Source organism: Desmodus rotundus, chromosome 11 (genome assembly GCF_022682495.2).
Source record: "Desmodus rotundus isolate HL8 chromosome 11, HLdesRot8A.1, whole genome shotgun sequence".
Lineage (NCBI taxonomy): Eukaryota > Metazoa > Chordata > Mammalia > Chiroptera > Phyllostomidae > Desmodus > Desmodus rotundus.
Window position 1 is genome coordinate 92,577,419 of NC_071397.1, and position 18,231 is coordinate 92,595,649.

Here is an 18,231-nt window from a genome sequence, read left to right on the forward strand (position 1 = left end):
CTTCAGCAGCGATAGCAGCAATACAGATTTAGAAAATGGGTTGCCGTTGCAAAATATTTTATTGCCTTTTGCAAAATACACCACAAATGTTTTTTGAGTGAGACTAAATTACCGCAAGACATTGCTCAATTGGTTTTGAAAAAAAACAAAAACCCAGAACATTTAGTCCATTATTTAGGGCATAATTTCCCATCTGGTAATACAGATACATGTATGAAAAAAAGGAAAAGTGGATTAAGTCACGAGTTGAAGAGTGAAATTTTAAATTACATTTTGGGGTTACTTAAAGGTACTTCAAACTTACGCTGTTGAAATCCTTTTTGTCTTTTTATTTCGTTTCCATGTTAGCTTCGAAAACTCCGATCCAAAATGCTTTCTAAAGAAGTTTCCTGTCAAGAATTGAAAGCCGAAATGGAGAAGTACAAAGAGAACAATGCCAGAAAATCATCTCTCCTCTCCTCTTTGAGAGACAGAGTTCAGGAGCTGGAGGAAGAATCAGCAGTGCTTTCCACATCTAAAATTAGGACAGAAATCACAGCTCACACCGCAATCAAGGAGAACCAGGAGTTGAAGAAGAAGGTTGTAGAACTAGAGGAGAAATTACAGTAAGGGTGTTTCAGTATATTTCTTAGTTGAGTCGTTGTTAGAATGCCAGCAAGTAATAGCAGGATGCGCCTTTAGAAGTTCTGGATTTTGCATTATTTTGCCTTGACACTTGATTTGAAAAAAAAAAAAAATTATTGACCTCATATATGTGTGGAGTCTTGAAATTTTTTCCCAAGTTCATTTCTAAATGTCACCAAGAGTCTTAAAAAACACGGCAACATTCTGTGCTATTGATTAGGGCTGCAAATGCTAATAAATACAATTCGGAAGATTTCCTCTAAGCAGAGGTTTAACCAGAGGTAGAGGTGGGGGAGTCCTGCATAGAGGGAGACATTGATTCAGAAGCTACGTATAAAAATACCCCGGAAGCCCAGACCACCCCAGACACTCCTCAGTGGGTTTCATTGCCAGTTTATGTAGAGAGCTCATGAATCTAGGTTTCCACACTTGGCTCTGGCAAAACGTGATAATAGACACAAAATTTTGCCGAGTATAATGCACACTTTTTTTGCCCAAATTTTTGAGGGAAAAATAAAGATGCGCATTATACACGGCAAAATATGGTAGTTGTTCTTAAAATATACTTTTAAAATTCTACGTGTAATAACTTTATTAATAAAATACTTGGTATTAATTCGGCTTATTCCATCTTGGAAAAAAGTCTAACACTTCCAGTTCCTGTCCCGTTTCTCCTTCCCTTTACAGCAAAACTCCTGAAGATGTTTGTACACATTCACTCTTCCAACTTCTCTCCTCCTCTCTTGAATCTGCTCCATTGAATCCACTCACTTAGCTGACCAATGACCACACATTGCTGATGAAATGACTTAGTCTTCATTTTCCTTGACCTGTCAGTACACCAGTCACAGCTGGTTTCTCCCCAAAGCACCGTCCTTTGGCTTCTAGGACCCTACACGTGCCTGCTCCCTACCTTACCTTTCTAGCTGCTTTGTCAAGGTCTTTTTTTCTTTTTCCCTCTCATCTCCTTGACTTCCAAACATTGGAGTGCCCCAGGGCGCAGTCCAAGAACCTCTTTTGTTTCCGAGTCCACCCTCTTGGTGATCTCATCTGGTCTCATGACTTTAAGAATGATCTCAGTGCTGGTGCCTCCCACACTCCTCTGTCTGGCCTGGATCTCTTCCCGGAACTCAAGACCCACGTATTTTTTAAAATATATTTTATCGATTTGCTATTACAGTTGTCCCATTTTCTGCCTTTTATTCCCCTCCACCCTGTACACTCCCACCCGCATCCCTGCCCCCACCCCTGCTTCCTTTAGTTCATGTCCATGGGTGGTACATATAAGTTCTTTGGCTTCTACATTTCCTATACTATTCTTAACCTCCCCTGTCTATTATCTACCTACCATTTATGCTTCTTATTCCCTGTACCTTTTCTCCCTTTCTCCCTTCTCCCCCACTGATAACCCTCCATGTGATCTCCATTTCTGTGGTTCTGTTCCTGTTCTACTCTTCTGCTTAGTTTTGTTTTTTTTTTAATGCTTGGTTGTTGATAGTTGTGAGTTTGTTGTCATTTTACTGTTCATAGTTTTGATCTTCTTTTTCTTAGATAAGTCCCTTTAACATTTCATATAATAAAGGCTGGGTGATGATGAACTCCTTTAACTTGACCTTATCTGGGAAGTACTTTATCTGTCCTTCCATTTTAAATGGTAGCTTTGCTGGATAGAGCAATCTTGGATGTAGGTCCTTGCCTTTCATGACTTGGAATACTTCTTGCCAGCCCCTTCTTGCCTGTAAGGTTTCTTTTGAGAAATCAGCTGATAGTCTAACAGGAACTCCTTTGTAGATAACTGTCTCCTTTTCTCTTACTGCTTTTAAGATTCTTTATCTTTTATCTTGGCTAATGTAATTATGATGTGCCTTGGTGTGTGCTTCCTTGAAGATCCACATGTTTTACTACTTACTGGACATCTCCATGTAGGTGTGCAATCTCAAACTTCACGTGTCCAACACTGAGCTCCTGCTGTTTCCACAAAATCCGCCTACACATTTTCTCATCTATTTAATGATAATTTTTTCATTCTACTAGTTGATCAAGTCAGAAATCTTGGATCATCATTGGTTGTCTCTCTCTTCCACACTCTATGCCTGACCCTTCAGGAAATCCTATCATCTACCTCTGCCTTCAAAATATCTAACTTTTAACAACATCCCATGGACACCCTCCTTACCACTAACCTGATCCAAGCAACTACCATCTTTCGCCTGATGGTTACACCAGCCTCCCAAGTGGTTTTCTGGCCTCCGCCTGTGCCCCATGGAGCCAGAGTGATCCTGTAAAAACACGGATTAGATCCTTTCAGTCCTCTGGTCAGAGCCTTCCAACGACTTCGGTTCTCACTCAGGGTAAGGACAGTGTTTTCTGTGATCCAACAGTCTCATCCTGACCTCATGTTGCTTCCATTCTCTCCCTTATTCTTTCCATTCCAGCTCTCAGATTTCTTTTCTGACCCTGGAACACACAGGGTGTGATCCTGTCCCAGGCTTGCACTTGCTAATCCCTTTTCCTAGAAAGCTCTTCCCTCCAGGCATTGCATAGCTGCCTTTAGGTCGTCACTCAAAAGTCACCTTCTTGCTGAGGGCTTTGCCAGTGACCATGTCTAAAATGTTACCCCACTCCCCCCAGATATATCTTACTCCTGCTTAATCTCTTTCTCCAGCCGTTTTCTGATGTACTGTGCATTCTACACACATTACTATTTCAGTTATTGTTTGTCTTCCCGGCTACACCATAAGCACCATGAGGGCAAGGATATTTGTTTGTTCTGTTTACTGCTGTATCTGTAGCACCTTTAGCGGACCTTGATGCATAGTAAGTGCCCAATAATTACTTATTAAATAAATGAGCAATAAAAATGACATATGTTCTTTATAAAAGCTTTTAAAGTATAGACAAATTCCAAAAAGAAAATTAAAGATCTTATGATTCTCAAAAAGCTGAAGTTAGCATTTGTTGAACAGATTTTCAGACAGATGTACATAAACGGCACCACGTAATGAACAACTTTTACTGAATAACAGCGTCACTGGTTTAGAAAGTCATTTATTATATCATTTTTAATGGCCCTCGTATTCCATTGCCTGAAATACCGTAATTTACTTAACCAGTTTTCTCTGCTGTTCCCTGTAGGTATTTAGGTTAGTTCCACTCAAAACATTATTCAAAACCAAGATGGAATGAATATCCATGTGCATTCATATTTTCACCTTTTTGTGATTACGTCCTTAGGATAGACTCCTGCAACTCTGCTGGCTGAAAGTGGGATGCACATGGAAGTGGAATAGTTTAGAAGCCCTTGGAATAGAGAAATAAGATTGAAAGCTCGGGTTAATGTACGGACTCTTCCATGTAAATCAGTCAGAGCCATAGTGTTAAGTGTACCTTTCATGAGTAAGAGAGACTGAATAAATATTACCTTTCACATGCTGAAAATAAGAACCTAGAGATATATTGATGTTGGGCTTTTATTGTTACACATTTTTCTAAATAGAAATATGATATGCTTTTGAGACTATGCAATTACATGCTTTGTTAATCTTTGAATAGCCAGAAAGAATATGCAGTAAACACTCCATATGGCCAAAAGGTAAAGCAATAATCATGTTTATTATCTAAAGTACTGAAAATGATACCAAATTACTGAAATGATTCTAATTTGCCTTTAAAATATGCCTATTTTTTGATGATCTCTCAGTCTCTAGCAATTAAAGCATGAGAAACAGGCTGTGCTATCTCAGCAAACCGACCAGAGATTTGAAATCAAGTAAATATTTGTAGCAGAGCATAAATGGACCGATTTTCCTTGACTGGCCCCTTCCCATGTGCATTAAAAACTCTGGTGGGTGAAAGCTAATAATGACCTTTGCTGATGATGAAGCACCTCTCTTTTCTGGAGAGTGGGAACACCGCTTGCTTCTGATGTATTTTTTATTATGGTTATCCTTGGCCATGAACTAGAGAATGCCCTAACTAACCCTTGTAGATCATTGAAAATATAATAAGCGTGGTCTCCTAGAACCAGTGTAGCAGCACTCTCCTGCTTCCCCAAGAGACCCAAAAGAGACCCGTGGTGTTCATACGGATCCATGTGTGAACTAGAGGCCTCTCTGCCACTCGTGCAGATCCCAGAAGGTTGGGGGCAGCAGAGAGAATCTGTCTCCCTTGCTGTTACTATATCTAAGATGCCATGAAGATTTCCCTACATTTCTGCAAAGTGTAGATGCCCGAGAATTGCTTCCACTTTTCTCCTTCCTTTACAGGATTTGCATGACAATAATATGCTCTGTGTCTGGGGAACTCTGTTGTGTTCCCAGTGATGGTTTCCTGTGTACAGCTTAAGTTCTGGGCTTTGTTTGATGACTGTTATGGTGCTAAAACTTGACGTATTTGTTATTTGCCTGATAGAAAGTGTTTCCAAGAAAATGAGGAGAACAAGAATCAAGTCTCAAAGAATTGCAGAGAACATGAGGAATTTCTCGCTCAACTTCGTGACTGCTTAGGTCCAGACAGGAAGAATGAAGAGACATCAGATGGAGATGTAATTCTCAAGGTGGCTGCATGCATATTAAAAAGACTGTAACTTAGGGTCCTTTGGACATGCGCTGTGAAAGGAAGAGCTGTGGTGGCTGAGTCTGGGGGTGACTAGAGAACAGGACGTGGCCCAAATGTGGCATGGAGGGGACAAAGCATGTCACCTCTCTGAGCCTCAATTCCGAGACCCTTTCTAGCATTATTAGGGATTAATTATTCTCCTGAAAGGATTAATAGTTTTTGCCTAAAATATATTTAGTTTGTCAAATACAATTAATTATTTATTTTAATGGTATGTTGTAGAAAGAATTTTTTTTTTGTTTTGAGTCAGGACAGAAACACACATGCAATCAAAATCGAAAACAGTTGTGTGTCATTTTTGGAATATATGTTGAGTATAAGTTTAAGATTAGTTCTAAAGCACTTTCTGATATTACATTAAAGCCCCAGAATAAAAACCTTGCTTTGGTGGTAAGTTGCCATCAAGATGGAAGTTAATTGTATCGACTGTGGTGATACAATTTGCGTGGTCTGTGGTGAGTCACGATGGCCCCTGGAGGTGTCTGACCCCTCGCCGTATCTTTGCACCTCTTTGTCTGACCCTTTCATTTCCTTGCTTCCTGACAGATTCCCATGCAGCCATTCCTTTTTTTAAAAAAAGATTTTATCTATTGATTTATTTTTAGAGAGAGGGATAGGGAGGGAGAAAGAAAGAGAGGGAGAGAAGCATTGATGAGGGAGAGAAACATGGATCGGTTGCCTCTCACATGGGCCCCAACGGGGACAGAACCCACAACCCAGGCATGTGCCCTGACTGGGAATTGAACTGGCAACCTTTTTCTTTGTGGGACGATGTGCAACCAACTGAGCCACACTGGTCAGGGCGTGCAGCCATTCTTAAAGGCCCCCTCTCAGTTGTTTATTGATCCCCTTCCCATGAGTCTCTGAAAGCCAGAAGTGTCCCACTACACTCATGGGTGGCTGAGGCCACAAGTCAGCCCGGTACCCTAGAGGGCGGGATGCATCTTCCCCTCCTCCCTGTTACTAACCGATGACCAGGCACCTGGCTGTGAAAGTCCACCTGGAAGTGTAGTTGGGGGAATCTTTAAAGCCAAGTGGTGGGAAAAAGACAAGAGAATCAAGAAGCTCTTTTCACAACATCCTTTCCCCATCAGAGACAACCTCCCGGTATTAATCATGCCTGCTCATTGTCTGTCTTTCTAATGCTTTGACATGTGCGGCCTGGCTGACCTGGGGGAGACCGCCACTCCTGACAATAGCCAACTCCTAGTACATGACTCACTTGGGAGCACAGGCCAACAGCCACCCCAGCCGCTTCTAATCACATCCCCATGCCAGGTACAGACAGCTCAGGACAGTCCTTGCACTCCAGAGCCTGCTGAAACCATTCAGACTGGCCCATCCTAAGCCTGCTTCTCCTACTGCATCCAGGTTTTCCCCTTGCCCCTCTGTCTCCTGTCTGCCTCTGGTGCTTCCCCCTGCAGCCCGCAAGGCATGTCGTACCCTCCCCTTGGGAACTGATCTGTTGGCCTTGCCCTACCTGAATCATAATATAACCTATAGTTTAAAACAGATACTAGGACCCTAGAGCTTTAACATCCTAGTCACCTGAGCAGGTGCCTATTTTTTTTTTAAATCACTACCCAAAGCAAGAAGGCTGCTGTCTTCATCAATACTCGTGAGGTGTTCCCTTGAGAAGTGGGGCAAAACCACCCCTTCAATTTGAAAGCCATTCCCTCCCTGTTCTAGCCTTTGTACCCACAGGTGCGCACACAGGCCCAGGAACCATGGTGGAAAAGGAGGCGTTTCTAAGACCTTAGTTGACATTCATCCATTTCCCAAATATTATCTGCCTACCCTGTGCCAGACACTGCTCCAGGGACTGGGGATACAGCAGTGAATGTGACGAGACTAAGCCTGCGCCTTCCTAGAGCTTTCATTACTGTGGGGTACAGATGATGACAAAATACATATCCGATATTATCCCACATAGGAAAAGGTGCAGTGGAGGGAAACAAGTCAGGATGGGGGCTAGAGGGTGGAGCAGGTGAGAGGCGAGGGATGCTAATTTAGGAAGACTGGCTGGAGTGCCCCTCTGGGGTGGGGACTTTGGAAGGATGTTGGGGGTGAGCATGCAGATATTTGGAGATGTGTTCAAGAGAGAGGGCAGCCTTGAATTGGGAGCAGGGCCCCATGTTAGCAAATTGCTGAAGCTAAAGATCTGTCCCTTCCCCAGAGAGTCCTATCTGACCCCCTGAGGCGGCCACCTGGAGTTCAGGTCTCCCTACGGGCATGCGTGTGGCCTTGTAGAGTGAGCTGTCTGCAGGGCTGGTTCCCCGGGGCCAAGGAGTCTGTCTAGTTTTATTTACCCGTTTTATAAACTTTACAAACCTTACTGATGTTCCCGGTTAACTCAAATGCACAAGGCCAAGGGCGGAAAGCCCTGCCCCTCCCAAAGATAACCACTGTCTGAAGGCGTGGTTCAGGGCTTTTCCAGGCTTATACCATGAGGAGGGTTTTCTCTTTTTAAGAGTCCTACTTTCTTTTCCAATTCTCTCCTGTGCCCAGTGCTGCCTTGCATGTCCGTGGACAAGGGTGGCTGTGACCTCTGTAGAACGTCACCTTCCCTGACTATTTAGCAGCCAGGGTGTTTGTCCTGTTGGGAAGCTTTTAGGTGAACTCTCATCGTTGTTACCTTGTAGCCACCTTTTGATGAATTTTAGTTTGACCACTGGGTCTGCCCATAACAACCGAGTTCAGGGGCTACTTTGAAAATTCGGTCTTCTGAGTGGGGGGGAGGGTAGTGCTGCCACCGTTTTCATATGATAATGCAGTCGTTGTGGGGGGAGGTAGGGATCGGTTGCTTAGAAAAGGTGGTGTGAAGCTGTTAATTTGCATAGGCCAGCTGTCATTTCTTGCTTTTCAGCTCAGGGAGCTGTGCAAGGAAAATGCCCTCGCGAAAGGACAAATTGCCGCTCTTGAAGAGACCATAAACGTCCATGAGATGGAGGCAAAAGCCAGCCGAGAAACGATCATGAGGCTGGTTTCCGAAGTAAACAGAGAGCAGAAAAAAGCTGCCTCCTGCGCTGAAGACAAAGACAAGCTGAACCAGGTACAGTGTGTGAGGTGTGCGTGTGCATCTGTGATCGCGTTTATACAGCAGAAATTGAAGCTAGGTGCAGGTGAGCACACCTGCTTTACAGCCCACGGTCTCGGAGGCTGCTCTTAGTGGGGGGCTGGGGCCGCAGGAGCCTCGCCACTGAATAGGCCATTCCATACGTAGTTAGCAAATCAGAGAAAAAGGAAATGCGAGACACTTAAAAGTACAGAGTTTGTGGAGAATATGTCTTAATTTAAACTGTAAGGATTTTTAAAATTTAAAAATTTAGTTTTTTGAACACAATACAAAATTCTAAATGGACACAAGGCTGTATGGTGAAAAAAATCTCCATTCCTCTGGCCACCAAGTTGTTCTCAGAGGCAACCTCTGCTAACAATGTCTTACATACCTTTCTAGAAATATTCCATAGACATATATGCATATACTTACTGTTCTTATTTATTTTTAACAAGGGCAACATACTCTGCACACTATTATTTTTTCTCTTTATTTAAAAAATGGCAATATACTACATGCTGTCATAAACCAAGGTGCTAACAATAATCTTATTTCTTATGTGTGAGAAAGTAAGACAAAATCCTAGAAGCAGACTTGCTGGGTCAAAGAATATGGGTTTTGTAACTTGGAGACATACCGCCAAAGGAAATGGACTCTTAATTCTAGACTTTTATTTTTCTGGTAAGTTACTTGATTTTTTCAAATTAACTAGAACGTCTTTAAGCATGAGAATTAATACTGTATGTCTTCTAACACTATATAATCCTTTAATTATATTTTAAAAACTTTATGACAAAGAGACCAATTCTGGGATTTGTAGCAATGATCAATTTCCAAAAGCAAAAGTGAGCTAGTGCAGCCCGTTGCTAAAATATAGAGGAGATGATTAAATAGTGAAGAAGATGGAATTTTAAATTAGGTAATGGGTAATGCTGGACAAGAGAGGCTCCATGAGGGGTCACAGTCCACTGGTGTCCCCCAGGCTGAGGGGGTGCTGGACTTGCGGGATGCAGTACAAGGAGCCATCTCTGTGGGGTCTGCTTTGGTGCATTTCATGTCTGAGGTGGCCACGGCCAAGCTGGCTGAGATGGGAGGTTGGAGTGTGAAATAATCCACAGTGATAATAATTTTCATTCCCGGCCCCTCCCAATTCCTGGCATCAAAAATCCCTTCTTACCAGTAACACATTTGCTTTGTGAAAAGAACAAAGGCTTTTATCATCGTTACCAAGTAACTTGAGTCATTTTCAAACCCTCGTGTTGGTCAGCGTGGGCCGCCATACCAAATACCATGGACTGTGTGGCTTCAGAGACGGACGTTTATTTCTCACAGTGCTGGAGGCTGGAAGTGCAAGATCAAGGTTCCTGGTGAGAGTTGCCTTTTCACGGTGTCCTCACATGGCAGAGAGTGAGAAAGCTCTCTGGTGTCTCTTCTTACAAGGGCACGAGTCCCAACCTGAGGACACCACCCTCGTGATGTCATCTAAACCTATTTCCTCTGAAGGTCCCCATCTCCAAACACCACCACACTGGACATTAGGGCTTCGACATGTGAATTTCAGGGGGACAAAGTTCAGGCCACAGCAATTCTCAATTACTTTACTGCAACATTTTCTCATGAAAGAATTTAAGTATATAGAAAGGGTGAAGGAATACAATGAACACCCATCCACCAAGATGTAACAGTTGTTAGCATTTTGATTTATTTGTTTTATTACTTTACATACACCTGTATGTGTATTTGGAGAACCACTGGAGAATAGGTTGTAGACATTACATGAATTGTATCTGGCTGTTTCTGCATATTTATCCTAAGAGTAAGGACATTACCCTACATAGTAACAATGCCATTGTCACACCTTGAAATTAACAATAATACCATGATATCATCTGTGGTGGTTTTCGAACTCACAAGGTTTTTGTCCTTTTTTTTTTTTTTTTGAGAGGTAGAATTTAACTCCCTTGCCCTCATGTGTGGGCTGGACTAAGTGACTTCTAGTGAATAAAACATGTCACAAGTGATGGGATGTCACTTTTGAGATTGGGTTATAAAAAGACTGTGGCTTCTGTCTTAGATGCATTCTTTTGATTTCTCTTGAGTCATTGCTTTTGCTGGAAGCCAACTGCCATGTGGTGAGGCCACTCCAGCAGCCTGTTGTAAGGACCACGTGGCCCATCAGCCACCATGGAATGAGCATGGAGGTGATTCTCCTTCAGTTGAGTCTTGAGATGACTGCAGGTCTGGTCAACAGCTTCACTGTAACCTTGTGAGGAACCTTGAGTCAGAGACACCCAGCTGAGTGAGGGCCCCATCCCTCACCCATAGGAACTGTGAGATGATAGAAATTCACTGTGCTAAGCCACAGAGTTTGGGGTAATTTGTTATACAGCAAGAAATAACCAATAATTGTCTAAGAGTCCACGTTCAGATTTCATCACTGGCTATAAGAATGTCTTCTTTAGCTGTTTTCTTCCCCAAACTGGGATCCAATCCAGGTTCATTCATTGCATTTGTGGTTATTTTTAGCCTTTTACAGTTTTGTTTTTGTTTTTAAATAGCATTGACTTCTTGGAGAGAAGTAGTCTGATTGTTTCTTCATGATGTTGTTTAACTTATTTCTCTATAGTTTACACACTTAAAGTTGCAGCTAGAGGCTGGATTGGATGCAGATTAAACCTTTTTGGTAAGAACATTTCAATGGTAAAGTTGTATACTTCTTGATGTATCACATTGGAGGCAAATAACGTTTGAATGTTCCACTGTTGTTGACACTGATTGCCCATCTCTGTAGTGTAAAAGCACATTTTTTCTTCTGCTTTTACATAGGAATCTGTGAGGTAATAATTGCGGGTTATTTTTGTTCCCCGTTGGCTTTCCCTAGTGATGTTATCATCCGTCAATTGTTGCCTGGATTAACTCACATCAAGGTCGGTGGAAAAGTGGTGATGTTTTAATTTTACTGTTCTACTTATCAGATGGCATTCTTCTGTAAAGAAAATGATATTTTTTCTTTAATTTTCCTTTCAATTCTATGGACACATGGATTTTTATTTATTTACTGTGTTAAAACCAATTATTCTTTTTTTTTCTTTTTGGTGCTCAAAAGCTATCAAATTTGCCAGCAGGAGCCACACCAAGATGGTCTTAGATACCCTGTAACCTGGCCCCTTCATTCTTTCATTGCTTCCTTGCTTTCTGACAGAAGATATCTTAGTCTCACTTATAATTTTCAGGCTACAGAACTAAAATTAGCCTATTTGCTAAGGACACTGGTTCCTTTTACTGCTTAGAAACAAGATTTAGGCTTTAGTTACGCTCAGTGCTTTTGGGGGTATTATTGGTTTCAGTGGATGGAGCTGGATAGAAATACATTTTTAGTAATAAATTTATAGTGGCATTATTTATTTTTTAAAATAAATGTATTGGGGTAACGTTGGTAAAAATAAAATTATACAGGTTTCAAGCATACATTTCTATGATGCATCATCTGTATACTACACTGCGTGCCCCCCACCCACAGTCCTATCTTTTTCTGTCACCATATATTTGACCCCTTTATGCTCCGCTTCCCTCTGGTAAGTGAGGTAAGGCAGATAGAAAAAGTCAAGAACCTTATGATTTCACTTATATGTGGAATATAAAACTGCAAGCAACAAATAAAAAATATAAAAACAAGCAAATGAACAAAAACTCATGGTATATTTTTAAAATCCTGTCCTGAGGACACTTCTTCATTGCTTCTAGAGAGAGGAAGGGTGAGGGGGATAGAGAGAGAGAGAATGGGGGAGGGGAGAGAGAGAAAGAGAGTTGGGGTTGGGGGGGGGAAGAGAGAGAGAGAGAGAGAGAGAGAGATCAATTAGTTGCTTTCTTGTACGCACCACGACCAGGGATGGAATCCGAAACCTGGGTATGTGCCCTAACTGGGAATTGAACCTGTAACCTTTTGGTCAACAGTATAATGCTCCAACTAACTGAGCCACACTGGCCAGGGCCTCTGGGTATTTGTAATAAAAAGTAATATTCTAGAGTTTTCTTAATATCTCTTTATTTTGTATCTTTTGGATCCCAACGATATTTACTCATTTGCTTTGTCTTACAATATACCTAAATTACACTTTTAATATTTTACCTTTAGTAAGCCTCCTGAGTGAAGTTTAAGGCTCTCAGACTTTTTGCAATCATTAGTATGGTCAGCATTTATCAAGCACTTATCATTAGCATAGTCCTTGTGCTGAGTACCAAAGAGGTTCTGTACATTGCTCAAGTTCATGCAGCAATTAAGTAGCAAAGCTGGGATTCGAACTCCGGTCGTTAAATTACTATGTTTTCAGCAGTAATCCCCTTCACTTGTTTATTCACAGCTACATTCTGCCTACTAGTCTGATGCCACAAATTATTTGTTAGTGGAACAACAACAGTGAATAGCTATGCACATTTTCTCAGAGAATGAATGACTTGAGTCAACTACAAATAGTAGTTATTGGATGATCAGGCTTGAAAAGTAGGAATTTAATACTTATCTACAAAAATGTATTTCTGAAGATGAGCACCAGGAAATGGAAATGTGTTACAAGAGCGTATTATGAAACAGAACTTGTTCCTTTTCTTACATAAGTGTCTTTACTTGTAAATGACTGATGCAATGTTGTTCAGACTTTGGAAACACATTCGGTTTTGGATGAAGTTCCTGCCAACATAATAAAAGTCATAAAAAAAATGTGGGCAATAAAAAAATTGTGGTCTTTAATAAAGTGCTCATTCATAGGATTATGACTGCAAAGACTTATTACTGAAAAATACTGTCAAGTGGTTTTCCCGAAACAGCACTGGTCTCAGGAAGAGCCTTCATAATGCTCTCTAAAACTCTGTTTTTGAGGTAGAAAACTTACTTTCTTCGTGAGTCCAGCAAAACTGTGGAGGCAGAAGTATCCGCAGAACTGGGTCCTGTTTCCACCAGACTCAGCTTTTTTGATTTTCTTAATGACTCTGTTCAAGTTACTTTATGAAGATGTCCCAAATAAAAATCAGGTAGCTTATTATGTATACAGACACATGTACTATTTAAACTCGTTGGTAGTTAATATTGAAGTATGTCTCAAAAACTGTCAAAGGTTGGCACCTCTTCTCTTGGCTGTAGTGACATCACCCAACATCACGAGTAGTCACCTTACCCACCACACAAGCCGCACACAGTACTTCCTGTGGACGTCGGGAGTCCAGATCAGTGGGCCACGGGTCAGAAATTAAACGTACATGTTGGGTTCCAAACAGCTTCTTTTCCTGCACACGGTTCACATTTGCTGGAATTCTCATAGCTGGACTTGAGGCGAGGCAAGAATGTGGTTTGGGAGTCAGGCAGGCTCCAGAAGGATGTCTCTTCTGCTTTCTTGGTCTGTCCTGCAGCAACGGTGTGACGGAAGGGGGAAGGACGAAAGAGAGTCAAAGAGAGTCACCGAGAGCAGCGTGGTTAATGGGCGAGGCTCTTGGGTTTTTTTGTCTGGACTCCAGCATCAAGTGGCTCTGTGATGTCGGGCATTTGACTTTACCTCTTTGAACCTCAGTTTCCGGTCCGCCAAATAGGAGGATCATTTAAGGGTCTATGTCTTACAATTATTCTTAGGACTGAATGACACATAAAGTCCTGAGGACACGCCCAATACCTGTTTCATGCTCAGTTTTTTATTTTACTTTGCTGCTTATTTACTTGCATCCGGGAATTAAAACTACAGGCATATGGAAGTGAGAAATGATTAGACAGGATAAATTACTAAAGAAACTAAGATCTCTATACAGTCCTGGAATCATAATGTTGGAAGTGACCTGAAGGTCTTTGAGAATCCAGGTCATCAACTGTATGTGAAACAGGAATCATCTTTAAAATGCCCCTGTCTAGCAAGTGTCCAGCCTTTCCTTGAACTCCACTGGAGGCCAGGAACTCCCCTGGGGCAAGGATGCCCCGCTCCTCTGGGTAGTTCTGATTGTTTTCACAGTTCTTCGTGGTAGCAAGTGGGGATCAGAATCCCTATAGTTCATGTCCACGTCTTCATTCTTTCTTAGAGAAATGTCACAGGAGGCAACCCTTCAAGTATTTGAAGACATTTATTGTGGATCTCTGTTTCTTCCTCTGGCTAAACAGCCTGGATCTTTCAGACCTTCCTTACTGTCCAGCCCAGATTTTTCAAACCTTCTTTCTTACCATCTGTGAGCTTGGGAGAATTCTAGCCTCTGGGCAAGGAATTAAAATGAAAATAAACTACTGAAATAATATCTGCTCATATTATAAAAACTAAAACTGTCAACAAGATTCCAAAGTAAAATTTCAGGACCTCTGTCCTTCCGCTTGTATCCTAAGTCTTATACTCTTGTTTTAACTTCTGATAATTACCATTAAGACTTTAATATATTTCTGTTTCTGATTCAACAGTCTGTGATAGTATCTTTAGACTTTCTGCTATAAAATGTGAGGAACTTCATGCCTCCTCCGTTTTCTCCCCTCTTTCTATTTCCCATTTTTTTTATATTATGGCATTTATATCATCAAGGTTTGTAATATTTACTTCTGCTCTGTAACTATGAGTAAGTCTTCAAATCTTTGCCATTAGGTTCCACCCACACATTTAAAATAAATTTAAATAGCATTTACAATAAAGTGGCTGCATAAGTATTTTTATTATGGGTTTAATCTTAGCATGTGATGGGAGACCATTCCATTTTGATGAAGTCCCTCTTAAAAAGTTCCAGCTGGGAACTGTCCATGGTCCTCCGGGCACAGTCTGACCAGTTCAGGGCAGAACGGGGACTGTAATGAAGCCCGGGGACACCCTGGCCTCACAGGCAGCTACATTTGTTGTCACCTTGGACTCAGTTTGTCAATAAGAATTTCAAACTTAAGCTGAGTTTTCCCTATTTCCTAAGGCTGATAACTTGGGAAAGGTCTTCCGTATTTTGAAGAGAAGTGTTATAATACAGCCTCCGCTCCGTTAGATTGTGAGCCCACGCAGAACAACCCTCTCCTCCTCCTGTGTGACCATCTTTCGGTTCTCTAAGACGTCCATGGGATACATGTTCCGGTTCTCTTACCGTCTCGTCTTGGAACAGGGTTTCAAGACTTCCGCCGTTTTCCTTTCTAAACGCTAAATGTTGTCTAGTCCAGCTTTTCTCAGACTATCTGGGGAAGGATCACTTTTTCTTTATTTCCGATCTGTTGCTGACCAATACTTTCATAAAGAAATCAATCAAAAGAATTAATAGAAAAAATTATTTAAAAAGACACAAAAAGGCCTAAGTCTACATATTAAGAGTCAGAAGCCACAGACGAAGATGACATTTTGATACATATGATCAGAATAAACACAGGGAAAAGAGTTGCGTAAGGTGTGCACACTCTCCTTGGGAAGTGTGTGTGTGCGGGGTTGGTAGCGCCACTACTGATCGCTGGTGTCACTCTGCAGTTGCGCCTGAGCAAAAGGCGAGGCCTGGCATCCCCCGTCTTCTAGTCCTGCATGCCCACCGTTAACGGAAGTTTCCTTGTGGTAACAAGCTAGCTCCTTGCTTGTAAACCTTTGTCGTCTTGGCCGGATCGATGGCGATGCTACTTGCAGGGGCCACTGTGTATTAACCTGTTTCTCTGTTTTGCTTTTAAAGCACTTAGAGTGGAAAATGAGTCTCAAAGGATTGTTGCCTGGAAGAGGTTTTCAAAAGCAATTTCAGCAAGCTCAGTATATTTATTTGTAACTTGTATCCAGAATAAAACACGTGTGTCTTCCAAATCCATCTTCAATTATTCATCTGTAGACAGTTCTATCGGTTTATCATGTAAAGGTACAGTTAGATTTAAATGATCTTTTGATGGAAATTTAAATTCTTTTGATGAAAGAGATGGTCTGGGTTTGACATATGTTTTACTTTTGGATAATAGTTGGCTAAAGAACCTTAAACTATCGCATGAAACACGTTCCTGTTTGCACAACAGGCACACAGCTCATGCACATGCCGCTTACCCATCAGTTCTGCAAAACCCGGAGGGTCTGTACCTGCTCAACACTGATGTTGGTGCTTTCTGATAATACCTGGAAGTAGATCTGAGCTGCTTGCATTTCACCTAAATGATGAATAAGCCTTATATGTTATATAATAGCCTTGTAAAGTTATTAAATGAGTTGGTACAGGAAACAAAAAATCAATGTCAAATTGCTATAGAAATTACTGAACCCTTCCCCTTAATTTCTGAAGTTATCCTGTTGGGATGGGGAACACACAGTTGGAGGAGGTACGCTAGTGTGTTATTCACATTTTGAATAGCACTGTTCTAGGAGGGCTTTACCTATTTTGAAATTTGTATCCCAGCACAAAGTGCAAACTTCAGGTTTGGTTTTGTTCAAGGGAAATAGCAACAAGGAAATAGAAATAGGAGGACATCACCTGTCTTATTCCAGACTCTTTACTACTAATGCAGGGTAAGTTCTGTGTGTGTGTGTGTGTGTGTGTGTGTTCATATCACTATTAACAGAAGTTTAAATGGACTGAAATTCCCTGGGTGTTTTTGGAGTTGCCACCGTTCTTTCACATTTTCCTCCCACTCCTGCCCACCGGCTACAGTTCCCCTCTCCATAGATGGTTAGAGTTGGCCGTTGCCTATGCATAATTGTGGAGAGCATCTCTCGTTATGTGGGTACAAATGGTACTAGACACATCATTAGGCACCTGACTTTTTTTACTATGTCCTGGAGGGGCTTACATGTAGTGTATTAAAAGCTTCGTCAGTTATTCTTAAGACTGTATCCAGAATAAAACACGTGTGTCTTCCAAATCCATCTTCAATTATTCATCTGTAGACAGTTCTATCGGTTTATCGTGTAAAGGTACAGTTAGATTTAAATGATCTTTTGATGGAAATTTAAATTCTTTTGATGAAAGAGATGGTCTGGGTTTGACATATGTTTTACTTTTGGATAATAGTTGGCTAAAGAACCTTAAGCTCTGCGGGACGGATGTCTCCTATCTGTTCAACCAGTCACACCACTATCAATGAGTATTTATGTACTACCTAATCCTCTGCTATATTGTAATTGAATAACTTTGCACACACCTTATTTTCCACAATCAGTAATCTACAGGTATATTTTTAGGACTGGAATTGCAGGTCCACAGGAGCTGTGCATATTAAATTTTATTACTTATTTTGGTGGGATTATGTACCTATTTTACCTATTCAGCCTTCTGCCAGCAATGTATGATGTGCCTGTTTGGGGGGATTTCTGAGTTTGTTTGTTCACCTTAACTGCAGTAGGCAGAAGTAGCCAACTGGTTTTTACTTGCACAACATTTGTCTAGGGCTGGGTGAAGTGAGCTGGAGCCAGAGATTTTCCGCTCTGACGACCACTCATTGTATTTTTGAGAAGCAATTTGACCTTATGCATATCCAAATCCATGTAATAGTTAGAAACATTGTAATAGGAATCAACTGTGCTTTAAAAACACAAAACTCTGGAAGGACTCATGGATATGGACAACAGTGTGGTGATTGCCGGGGGGGAAAAGGGGGTAGAGGTAGAAGAGGGTACAAGGGGATAAATATTAATAGAAAAAAATTTGAAAAAAGGTCAAATAAACCCCATGGAACTTTCAATGGTTTCATTACTTAATACATTTATTTGGGAATTAATACAGGCATTCACTTAATTAAGAAACTAAATTGAATTCCTAAATCATGTTATTTACAGCCGTCTTTGTTAAAAGTAATTGCAAAAGGACCGTTATTCATGTGTTGTATTAGTAAGACTGGGTCTCAAGATTCGTTAATTTAAAAACATTTCAGTAAAGGGATCCCAGTCCCTGTCTCTGCAGGGCCTGCCCTCATTCGCAAACGCGATTTCCGCTGTGGAGGTCAGCTGCGATTTCGCCGAGGGAGAGTGACTCGCTTCTCTTCTGCA

At 41.3% G+C, this 18,231-nt stretch overlaps 1 protein-coding gene across 3 annotated transcripts in view; it reads left to right on the forward strand.

The window, feature by feature from the left end:
• Window positions 1-18,231, forward strand: part of CCDC170 (coiled-coil domain containing 170) — an 82,593-nt gene that overhangs the window by 31,615 nt on the left and 32,747 nt on the right. For all 3 annotated transcript variants that reach the window (XM_053914284.1, XM_053914285.1, XM_024552218.3), the window contains 3 exons: window positions 349-605; window positions 5,035-5,179; window positions 8,108-8,293. In XM_053914284.1, the coding sequence (XP_053770259.1) occupies window positions 349-605; window positions 5,035-5,179; window positions 8,108-8,293 (588 nt within the window). The remainder of the gene's footprint in view (window positions 1-348; window positions 606-5,034; window positions 5,180-8,107; window positions 8,294-18,231) is intronic.